This window comes from Salmo salar, chromosome 01 (genome assembly GCF_965601325.2).
Source record: "Salmo salar chromosome 01, fSalSal1, whole genome shotgun sequence".
In the NCBI taxonomy this organism is placed as follows: Eukaryota; Metazoa; Chordata; class Actinopteri; order Salmoniformes; family Salmonidae; genus Salmo; species Salmo salar.
The window spans coordinates 162,626,131-162,638,089 of record NC_138291.1 but is presented as its reverse complement, the minus strand read 5'-3'; the positions used below and the strand labels follow the sequence as shown (position 1 = coordinate 162,638,089).

The 11,959-nt window shown below is 43.2% G+C and overlaps 1 protein-coding gene across 2 annotated transcripts; it reads right to left on the bottom strand.

Annotated features, from left to right (window-relative positions):
* On the bottom strand, nt 1-10,080 carry LOC100194676 (set1/Ash2 histone methyltransferase complex subunit ASH2). 2 transcript variants are annotated; one of them, XM_014138815.2, is made up of 17 exons: nt 9,981-10,080; nt 8,838-8,904; nt 8,601-8,746; nt 8,261-8,349; nt 8,055-8,149; nt 7,784-7,879; nt 7,560-7,655; nt 7,414-7,489; nt 7,184-7,201; nt 6,486-6,588; nt 3,802-4,019; nt 3,516-3,683; nt 3,251-3,444; nt 3,053-3,145; nt 2,771-2,869; nt 2,527-2,586; nt 1-1,302 (listed from the first exon to the last, which is right to left on the bottom strand). In XM_014138815.2, the coding sequence occupies exons 1-17, from the start codon at nt 10,037-10,039 to the stop codon at nt 1,195-1,197; spliced, it is 1,785 nt and encodes a 594-aa protein (XP_013994290.1). In that variant the 5' UTR covers nt 10,040-10,080; the 3' UTR covers nt 1-1,194. The 2 variants fall into 2 exon arrangements, with proteins under 2 accessions (XP_013994290.1, XP_013994300.1); XM_014138825.2 differs by lacking the exon at nt 7,184-7,201.
* Between the last annotated feature and the right edge of the window lie 1,879 nt (nt 10,081-11,959).

Sequence of the window (11,959 nt, the reverse complement as noted above, 5' to 3'; positions counted from 1 at the left end):
TTTCCAAATCTTTACTTTATTAAAACCAGCATGAATGTAAAACAAAAGTAGATTGTTAATATCTGTAACTAGGTTTCTATCCAACCCTTTTATGCTCGTAAAGTACGTTGGGTAAAAAATGTCACATCAGGCCTGATGGAAACAGCAAATCTGTTGGTAAACTTTACAAATATCGACAAAACAAAATACATTAGACAAGGTGGGATATTTTGTGTCTGAACTATGTAATGGTGGTGGTAATGCTTTTATGGGCAAATATTGATATAATAATTATCATATCGAAGTAAATCTGGGAGTCACGTGATGACGTGTGTGTGGTCCTCACACTACGACTCGGGAAAGAATTAAGTTTTAGGCTACAAATGATGGTGAACTTCACAGGGTGGTGAAAGTGGAAGGTGATAAGCTTGATGCTCCTTTCAAATAAATATTGAGGGTCTGATTCTGGTGACATGATGATTGATGCATGCCATTTGACAAATGAAAAATAATCTCACATGTAGACTATACGAGCGCACATGCCAATACTTGAATGGGCACGTAAGACAATTTGTTCTGTGACAAAACCATCAGTAGAGTTGAAAATGCAATGGAAACCCATTTAACTTCTTTTTGTTTTTTATTTGGTACATAGGAATTTAACCGCAAAAGTTATTTTTATGTGCACTACTTCGTCACGCAGACTAATTCACAACCAGTCAATTTGTTGCAGATTTGATCATATTTGCATAAAGATCTGTGGCCAATAGTATGGAAACCTAGCTTGAGACCAGCTGGCAGGTAATGGTCAAAAACAGAATATGTTCATATGCTTGAAGAAATAATATCTGTAACTAAGAATATCTGGGGTGTATGACAAAAATGGATAATGAATTTGAAACGTGTCCATACATACATGATTTTACAGTGCTGAAACACCTAAAGTGCTTCATACACCAAAAAGAGTTGTTCAGACAAACAAGTTCACTATCAACACAAGTCTCATTTTAGATCACACACATCTTATTCAATAGAAGGGTACCGTTTATTTAAGTTACCAATGATAATAATGTTTAAGGGACTCCACAGAGAGACTGCAAAGTGTTCATGTTCAGGTTGACATCAACCCACCTATAAATGATGGAATGGACTCCTCCATGCCTGTCCAAACACTCAACTGGCCATCTGTGTGTGTTGATCTCTGGAGGTGTGTGTTTATCCTTCCCAGGGAGGGCTACGTCGTCCGTCCACGTCCGTCTCTACGTGATACAACATGTCAGCCAGTGTATGTTCAATCACCGCTCCCCAGCCCATATCACTCATCTGGGGACACAAACACAACAATCAATCAAACCTACAACCTCAGTGACATCAAAACTACAAGTATCTCTATTGCTTGTCTAATCAAATACAAATAAAGTATATGTACAGTGCTTTCAGGAAATATTCATAGCCCTTGACTTATTACAGCCTGAATTAAAAACTCATCTACACACAATACCCCAAAATGACAAAGTGAAAACATGTTTTTAGAAATGTTTACAACTGTATTTTAAATTAAATACAGAAACATTTACATAACTATTCCCACCCCCCACTCAATACTTTGTAGAAGCACCTTTGGCAGCGATTACAGCTGTGAGTCTTTCTGGGTAAGTCTCTAAGAGCTTTGCACACCTGGATCTAGCAACATTTGTCCATTATTATTTCTAAAATTCTTCAAGCTCTGTCAAATTGGTTGTTGATCATTGCTAGACAACACATTTTCAGGTCTTGCCATAGATTTAAGTCAAAACTACTTTGGCCACTCAGGAACATTCTTCTTTTCTTCTTGGTAAGCAACTCCAGTGTGTATTTGACCACCTTGTTTTAGGTTATTGTCCTGCTGAAAGCAGAATTAATTTCCCAGTGTCTGGTGGAAAGCAGACTGAACCAGGTTTTCCTCTAGGATTTTGCCTGTGCTTAGCGACATTTCATGTATTTTTTTAATCCAGAAAAATTCCCCGGTCCTTAACGATTACAAGCATACCCATAGCATGATGCCGCCACCACTATGCTTGAAACTATGGAGAATGGTACTCAGTAATGTGCTGTATTGGATTTCCCCAAAGCATAACACCTTGTATTCAGGACAAAAGGTTCATTGCTTTGCCACATGTTTTTGCAGTGTTACTTCAGTGCCTTGTTTCAAACAGGATCCACGTTTTAGAATATATTTGTATTCTGTAAAGGCTTCCTTCTTTTCACTCTGTCAATTAGGTTAGTATTGTGGAGTAACTACAATGTTGTTGATCCATCCTCAGTGATCTATCACAGCCATTAAACGCTGTAAATGTTTTAGTCACCATTGACCTCATGGTGTAATCCCTGAGTGGTTTCCTTCTCCAACAACTGAGTTAGGCAGGATGCCTGTATCTTTGTAGTGACTGGGTGTATTGATACACCATCCAAAGTGTAATTAAAAACTTCAGCATGCTCAAAGGGATATTCAGTGTCTGGAAAAAGTCAAGGACTTTCTGAATGCACTGTATGTGTTTGTGTACTCACTGGCTGGTACTTGATGTCTTTTGGAGGGTGTTTGAAAAGTGGTCCAAAGTTAACTGAAACCTGGGAGAAAAGAGGGATAATCATCACAACTTGATTAAAAAGGAAGTGGGCATCCTTGGAGTAGATACTGCTATATATCACAGCACCATAAGCCTCTGGGACATTGTATTACTTACAGTGCTGTGGAGGGAGATGGAAGGAAAACATAACCCTTCTAACAGTCACACACGCACACACTACTAACCGTGCAGCCCCGGTAGAGAGAGATGGCAGGGAAGTAGAGCCCCTCAAACAGGTTTTCATAGGCCAGACCTAGGTTAACCCCATTCTTATAGAACAGCATCTGGAGAGGAGAACAGAAGTATCAACAAATGGAAATGCCAATCCTATACATATTATGTTAATGTCTTTGATAAGGACAACCAATACGAATCATAAGAAATTGGCAGTGCATTCTGAGATAATCGTCATTGCTTTGAATGTGAATGTCTGATCTATTGGTTTTAGTTCTATGCTGGAGCCTCACCCTGCTGGGGGTAACAGTCTTCAGGCTCTTCTCTGCCTTGTCCACATAGTCCTTCTCCTCAAAGTACAGGTAGCTCTTAAACTTAATCAGTGCCTGAAAGAGCACACACACAGGGATGAGATGTCAAGTCTCATAACTACAACAGAGAGTGGATGTCTGCTATTCTCAGTTACTCATTAATAAAAATAGAAAACATACCTTGTCCTTGTAAGTGTCCGGCAGTGCCTTGGCTGTCTCAGTGCCGTCTGGTAGTTCTATGAAGAAGCCCAGAGTGTCTCCCTGTCCGTAGCCTGAGGAGTAGTGTTTCCCTACAGACTGGTGGAACCGAGTCCCCTTCTTACTACGCCATGAGTAGCTGAACTTATCATAGCCCAGAGGGGCCTGCAGGTTACCTACAACACACACAGGTTATTACATATCCTGTCTCCATGTGTGTATGCTCGTGTGTGTGTGCGGTACTAACCCAGAGGCTGAGACCAGCCTAGTCTGGCTGCGGTGTCCGGGGGCATCTCATCGATGGAGACCTCAAAGTACCAAGATCCTTTCCTGACACCGTGGGAGGCTCTGACCATGGAGTAACCCTTCTCCCCTGTCACTGTCAGACGGTCATCTGAGATCTTCAGCTGTGGGGCTGCAGACACACACACACACACACACAAACAGAATTCTCAGAGAATGTGACAAGAGACATTACTGGGTAAGGCTAATTGCAAGAAGCCCATATCCACAACAGGATTTCCTGTGTGTACCTCTGTCGTGCAGGGCTAGCAATACTCTCTCGTAGAGACAGGCTCTGTAGAGGTCTCCAGGGATGGGTTTGCCAGCCCAGCAGTCCAGCTCTAGTTTCTCTGGGTCGGGGGCGTGAGGGTCTGGCTCTGCTAGGATGTAGCGGTAGCCATCTTTGTTGAAGGGGTGCTCCAGGGGGTAGCCATGGGGAGGAAGACGCTGGGCTGAGAACAGAGGGTCACTACAGAGGGAGAGAAAGGAAAAATGGAGTGAGTTAGTGCACATTATGGACATAAAGGGTGAGGGAAGGAGAAGTAGAGGACAGAGAGAGAGTCACATTGATGGCATATTATCATACATCCGATACCTCTTGTAAGAATGTTTCAGATGAACTACATGTTCACTCATTAGATGATTCTCCAATATAACGTGTTCCTGAATATAAATACTTAGGCATTTGGATTGATGTGGATTTGACGTTTAGAAAACATAGAAGCTAAGATTTAAAGTTGGCTTTTTCTACAGAAAGAGATTGTGCCTTTCTCTAAGCAATGGGAAGCAGATTATTCAATTGACCTTTTTATCTGTTCTTGAATACGGTGAAAATATTTATCAACGTACAGATGCCATCTACCATAGTGCCCTTCGTTTTGTTACAGGTGACAGTTCTGAGACTAATCACTGCATCCTGTATCAAAAGGTTGGCTGGACTTCGCTAAAGACCCATAGATCTCTACATCACTCCCATTTTGTTGATAAGGCCCCAGATACTCAACTAGTCTAAAGAAGGCTAGTTTTATCGCTTCTTTAATCAGAACAACAGTTTTCAGGTTTTTTTAATGATTAATTAGCCTTTTAAAATTATAAACTTGGATTAACTAACACAAAGTGCCATTGGAACACAGGAGTGATGGTTGCTGATAAATGTAGATATTCCATAAAATCAGCAGTTTTTTTTTACGGTAATGTGTATATATATATATATATATATTGCTCCAAAAAATAAAGGGAACACTTAAACAACACAATGTAACTCCAAGTCAATCACACTTCTGTGAAATCAAACTGTCCACTTAGGAAGCAACACTGATTGACAATAAATTTCACATGCTGTTGTGCAAATGGAATAGACAACAGGTGGAAATTATAGGCAATTAGCAAGACACCCCCAATAAAGGAGTGTTTCTGCAGGTGGGGACCACAGACCACTTCTCAGTTCCTATGCTTCCTGGCTGATGTTTTGGTCACTTTTGAATGCTGGCGGTGCTTTCACTCTAGTGGTAGCATGAGACGGAGTCTACAACCCACACAAGTGGCTCAGGTAGTGCAGCTCATCCAGGATGGCACATCAATGCGAGCTGTGGCAAGAAGGTTTGCTGTGTCTGTCAGCGTAGTGTCCAGAGCATGGAGGCGCTACCAGGAGACAGGCCAGTACATCAGGAGACGTGGAGGAGGCTGTAGGAGGGCAACAACCCAGCAGAAGGACCGCTACCTCCGCCTTTGTGCAAGGAGGAGCAGGAGAAGCACTGTCAGAGCCCTGCAAAATGACCTCCAGCAGGCCACAAATGTGCATGTGTCTGCTCAAACGGTCAGAAACAGACTCCATGAGGGTGGAATGAGGGCCCGACGTCCACAGGTGGGGGTTGTGCTTACAGCCCAACACCGTGCAGGACGTTTGGCATTTGCCAGAGAACACCAAGATTGGCAAATTTGCCACTAGCGCCCTGTGCTCTTCACAGATGAAAGCAGGTTCACACTGAGCACGTGACAGACGTGACAGAGTCTGGAGACGACGTGGAGAACGTTCTGCTGCCTGCAACATCCTCCAGCATGACCGGTTTGGTGGTGGGTCAGTCATGGTGTGGGGTGGCATTTCTTTGGGGGGCCGCACAGCCCTCCATGTGCTCGCCAGTGGTAGCCTGACTGCCATTAGGTACCGAGATGAGATCCTCAGACCCCTTGTGAGACCATATGCTGGTGCGGTTGGCCCTGGGTTCCTCCTAATGCAAGACAATGCTAGACCTCATGTGGCTGGAGTGTGTCAGCAGTTCCTGCAAGAGGAAGGCATTGATGCTATGGACTGGCCCGCCCGTTCCCCAGACCTGAATCCAATTGAGCACATCTGGGACATCATGTCTCGCTCCATCCACCAACGCCACGTTGCACCACAGACTGTCCAGGAGTTGGCGGATGCTTTAGTCCAGGTCTGGGAGGAGATCCCTCAGGAGACCATCTGCCACCTCATCAGGAGCATGCCCAGGTGTTGTAGGGAGGTCATACAGGCACGTGGAGGCCACACACACTACTGAGCCTCATTTTGACTTGTTTTAAAGACATTACATCAAAGTTGGATCAGCCTGTAGTGTGGTTTTCCACTTTAATTTTGAGTGTGACTCCAAATCCAGACCTCCATGGGTTGATAAATTGGATTTCCATTGATTATTTTTGTGTGATTTTGTTGTCAGCACATTCAACTATGTAAAGAAAAAAGGTTTTAATAAGATTATTTCTTTCATTCAGATTTAGGATGTGTTGTATATATATATATATATATATATGTTTGGGTATAATGTGTATATTTACATTGTATATAAAGGGCGCATTTGTAAAAGAGACCTAGGTCTCAATATGTCTTCCGTGTTAAAATAAAGGTTATAAAAAAAAAAAGTTCAGACCTATGAGAAGACTAAGGACATCTGTGTTATACCTGCGTGTTCTCTTAGCTGCTCCAGCTGTGGCTCCCTCCTGTTGTTGCTGCTGCTGCTTACGCTTGGCTCCTCTACCTTTACCTGGGCCAGGGGCCAGACCACCTTCACACAACACACACAGGTTACACTATAGAACACACACACTTTTAGCACTATCAAAAAGTCACCCAGGAGGTACAAGCGTGGATTGAGCAGGGAGGGACACCAAATATTAAAGGAGAAATGCAGACACACAGAGGAAGCAAAGGGATTAATTCACACCATGGCTGTGTCCCAACAATAACAGCCTCTTTCTGTCTTTCCATTACCACTCACCACTGGGCAAGAAAAGGAAGGAGGAGGCTGTTCCAGAGTATTGGAATGAAGCCCGGGAACTCAGGAGCAGAAAGCCAGAGGAAATTATATCATTCAATCAGTCCACCAATCAAAAGCCAGATGAAAAGGGTAAACGCTTCAGGGCACCAACATAAGCAGTGAGCAGCTGAGGGATGGGGTTACGATTGGAGCAGGATGAGGTTGCCTGAATATGCTGATCAAAAGGTCAGACTGCATTTTGCCCCTAAATTGTTTGGGTAAGGAATGGGGGAGGCTAAGCTGATCCTAGATCTGTGCCTATGGGCAAATTCTACCTGGAGAGTTACGATTGCACGAAACACAGGGCTCAGAGGCAGATACCAAAACACCACATCATATTCACCTGAGAAAGAAGGTCCACCTGGAACGCAACACAGCATGTATATAGCATTTATAACATGAGAACTTCTTAGGGCTTCTTCAGTGTGGTATTATGCTCTGTGACACATTGATAACTAATTCCATGAAAAAACAGTATGTGTGTGAGTGTGACATGTGTTGCGTGTTTAGTGAGAATGTATTTAGCAAGTGTGTTGGTGTGTGACAGTGTGTGTTGATGTGTTTAGAGTTTACCGTTGAGCCCTCCAGGAGTGGGAGCAGCGGTGGTCTGTTTCTGGTTGTCGTAAGACGGTCCAATGTTGCCCAGGTCCTGAGATGAAAAATCAACCAACTGTCAGCATCACTGTTTGTGCGTGTGTATGTCTGATGTGTTTTCCTACCTGGTCCAGCAGGCCAAACTTGGGGTAGTCCTCCTCTGGGTCCTTACTGCCTGGGTCTGGGTGCTCCTTCACCAGAAACACATCCCGCTCTTTACTCTGAAACACAGAAAAGTCAAATGAAGACAGGATCTGTTTCTAAATGAAAGTCCAGCTACTTTTTCCAATGGTGTAATAGTGAAGGTTTAGTGTAATGTGTGTAAGTCAATGGTTGCGCTCATACTCACCATGGTCTTGACTAGGTTGTTGGGCCAGGTAAGTTTTCCAGGTCTCTGTCGGGTGGTCATACACTCCCAGTACTTATCAATGAACGGGATGATGTCCTACAGGAAAATATTACATTAACATATCCAGTGTTTTAAGCATATGAAAAACATATGCAAACTGTGTGTAATATCTTGATATGACATGTAAAATCAAGCATTTCCAAAGATCACAAATTCGCTTCTCAAAGCGTATCGCTGTGGGTTCTATGTTGGGACTGTTGAGAGGACTTACCTTGTCTTTGGAGAACATAGTCTTGGGGTGTTCCTCCTGAGTCCTGGAGCTCCATGTGAGGTTAGCCAGAGCAGTCAGACACATCTCCTTCAGGTCTGAAACACACAGCGACACTATCAGTACATAAATCACATAAATAACAGACCATCAATAATCATCAAACTCTCACACACACAGAAGTGTATCAGCTGAATGAGAACACCTACTGGCTTGTTTACGGAGGAAGTAGGTGTTGCCGCTGTGATGACACACGTTACAATGGAAAACATAGTTGGTCATGAAAGGCAGACACGTCCTGGAGAGAGGGAGAAAGAGAGAGAAAGAGAGAGAAAGAGAGAGAAAGAGAGAGAGGGAGAGAGAGGGAGGGAGAAAGACTAATCAAAAACCTTGATCCTGAAATGTTTTATTTCAACCAGTTATTTCAACCAGTTCAACTACCTGGTTATTCGAGCTCAAGGGGGCTAATTCAAGGTCTAACAAGCTTAGTCTTAGAATCAATTAGCCAAAGGTCTCTATAGTTCGAGTTACAAAGTGAGCTAGACATACGCGGTGTCGATGCTGAAGGTGTCGGCGGTGAACCACTTCATACAGAGAGCACACTGCAGCTCCACCTCTCCCTGGTGCCTGCCGCTCTCCTCGTCCCCAGAACCTGTCTGGGTGTCAGCTGCCTCCAAACCCTCACTACCCGGATCCTGAGGAGGGGAACACAGGAAAAAGGGTTCATTATTGCTACTGTCGGTGAAAAGAGATGCCCAGAGAACTGCTGTATTAGAGGTGTATTACCATGGCCTCTTTGCCATTCGATGACTCAGTCTCCAGGTTGCCTGTCAAGTCCCCAAATCCAGCATCACTGAAAGTAAACAAAGATATGACATGAACATTAACTGGTTAGCTACACGCTATGGTGACAGCTGGGATAACTGATCTTCCATTAACCTTCATATTCTTATATTTAAGACTAGCTGTGGACCATCAGCATGCGTCGGAACTGCGCTTATATGGACCAGAGCTAGTCTGGGAGGTAAACAAAGTGCTCAAAGGTCATTTATTTCATATTTTGGATACATGACCGTTTATGTACACAGAGAAAAGTTTGTCAGCACTCAAGGGAGATGTTTTATTTTGTAAGTAACCATAGTAATGGAGAAAGATGTGTAGCGTTGAAGAAGATTCAGCCTTTAATGGCGCAATCAGCAGTTGTTACATCCATTTTTGGACGTATAACTTATTGTACGCATTGATTTTTGAAGAATAACTTATAAATTCCTCATGAGCTTAGCTCAATTGTTGTACCCCTTCAGAATCAAAAGCAATCTTTTTTTACTCAAATGTTTGTTGACAAAGTAAATGTAAACAAACACTATGACTATAACGTTATAGCATCAAGACATGGTTAAAATTATAATCTTGATATCATGGAGTGTCAGTGCATGCAACCATAGTTCGGTCTATGAATTTCGGTGGTTACATTTCTCATCTTTTTACCTAACAGGGGCGGAGAAGTAACTTTGTTATTGTTTCTACTGCTTAACTAAGCATCTATCTGCACGCCGCAAGTAACATCCCGGACCAGAGCTAACTAGGTAGCTATTTTCCCTTGGTTTGCTAGCTAGGTTCTGCAGGATTCATGCTAGAAATGTATTTAGAAGCAGATATTGAACAAGGAAATCAACCTGTACCTTGATACTTTAACTAGTTGATTACAAGTTAGCTTACAAGTTTGGAAGGCATTTGAATGAGACATCTAAGTTAGCTTGCTAACCAGCTAACGTTAGCTTCAGTTGGCTAACGTCAGCGGGCTAGCTTGTTGAGGGTAAGCTAGCTAGCTGTAATTGCAATATTTATGAATATTGATCTGGTTGTCTACCACCAAACATATATTATCAACCAAAACCCTGGTCTTTCACCGTTTTAACGGAGACTTACCCGTCCCCGGTCTCTGGTTCAATAACAGAAGCACTGCCCGCTTCTCCTTCCGACGCCATGTTTCAAATCAATAAAATATGACATCTCGCGAGACGTTTCGGTGTCAGGTGACGTTAGACGCAGAGCGCTGATCTAGGGTCAGTTTATATTCGGATGTAAGCATTGTACATGTATTGAGGTAGGTGAAAAATGAGCCTAGATCAGTAACAATTACTTGTAAACTTCTGTGAAGTCGACTTGAAGTTGTGTCATGCTTCTGGGCTGGTATTTTCAAAGTGTGATCCTTGGGACATCCCTACCACTGCTAGGATGTTCCTCAAAAATAAATAACCAACACTATTGCATTATTGTAGTACATATATTTTGAGTCAAAATCTGCATCTATAAATAGCTATTTTTTGTTTGAACACAAATAGGCTTACATTTATGACCACAGACAACCTGCCTCCTAATGTATGGTTAAACATGTCTATAACACCTCTATTACCACCATCACTGGAGCCCCTCATGGGTGCGTGCTCAGTCCCCTCCTGTACTCCCTGTTCACCTACGACTGCATGGCCAGGCACGACTCCAACACTGTCATTAAGTTTGCAGACGACACAACAGTGGTAGGCCTGATCACCAACAACAACGAGACAGCCTATGGGGAGGAGGTTAGAGACCTGGCCGGGTGGTGCCAGAATAACAACCTATCCCTCAACGTAACCAAGACTAAGGAGATGATTGTGGACTACAGGAAAAGGAGGACCAAGCACGCCCCCATTCTCATCGACGGGGCTATAGTGGAGCAGGTTGAGAGCTTCAAGTTCCTTGGTGTCCACATCACCAACAAACTAGAATGGTCCAAACACACCAAGACAGTCGTGAAAAGGGCATTACAAATCCTCTTCCCCCTCAGGAAACTAAAAAGATTTGGGTTCTCAAATCCTCAAAAGGTTCTACAGCTGCAACATCGAGAGCATCCTGACTGGTTGCATCACTGCCTGGTACGGCAACTGCTCGGCCTCCGACCGCAAGCTACTACAGAGGGTAGTGTGTACGGCCCAGTACATCACTGAGGCTAAGCTGCCTGCCATCCAGGACCTCTACACCAGGCGGTGTCAGAGGAAGGCCCTAAAAATTGTCACCCCAGTCATAGACTGTTCTCTCTACTACCGCATGGCAAGCGGTACCGGAGTGCCAAGTCTAGGACAAAAAGGCTTCTCAACAGTTTTTACCCCCAAGCCATAAGACTCCTGAACAGGTAATCAAATGGCTACCCAGACAATTTAAAATATATATATATATTTCACCTTTATTTAACCAGGTAGGCTAGTTGAGAACAAGTTCTCATTTACAACTGCGACCTGGCCAAGAATAAAGCAAAGCAGTTTGACACATACAACAACACAGAGTTACACATGGAATAAACAAAAATACAGTCAATAATACAGTAGAACAAAAATAAATATACAGTGTGGGCAAATGAGGTAAGATAAGGGAGGTAAGGCAATAAATAGGCCATGGTGGCGAAGTAATTACAATATACCAATTAAACACTGGAGTGATTGATGTGCAGAAGATGAATGTGCAAGGACACCAACCTGATTTTACAGAGAGTTGTGAACAGGCGCACTCTTTATTTGGGCAGAAGCACAACAAATGGACGCAACAGCGTCAAACCTCCAGCCAAAATGCAAAAAGAGAAATGCGCAAAATACAGTCACAAAAACAAAGGTTAAATAATCCAACCTCCTATGGGTTACACAAGAATACCCAGAGGGGAAATAACCAGCCTGGCGCGTCACACTGAACATGTAACAAAACAATTCCACACAAGGACATGCCCCCCATGCCCCCCAACAGAGGAATATATACTGCTCAAAAAAATAAAGGGAACACTTAAACAACACAATGTAACTCCAAGTCAATCACACTTCTGTGAAATCAAACTGTCCACTTAGGAAGCAACACTGATTGACAATAAATGTCACATG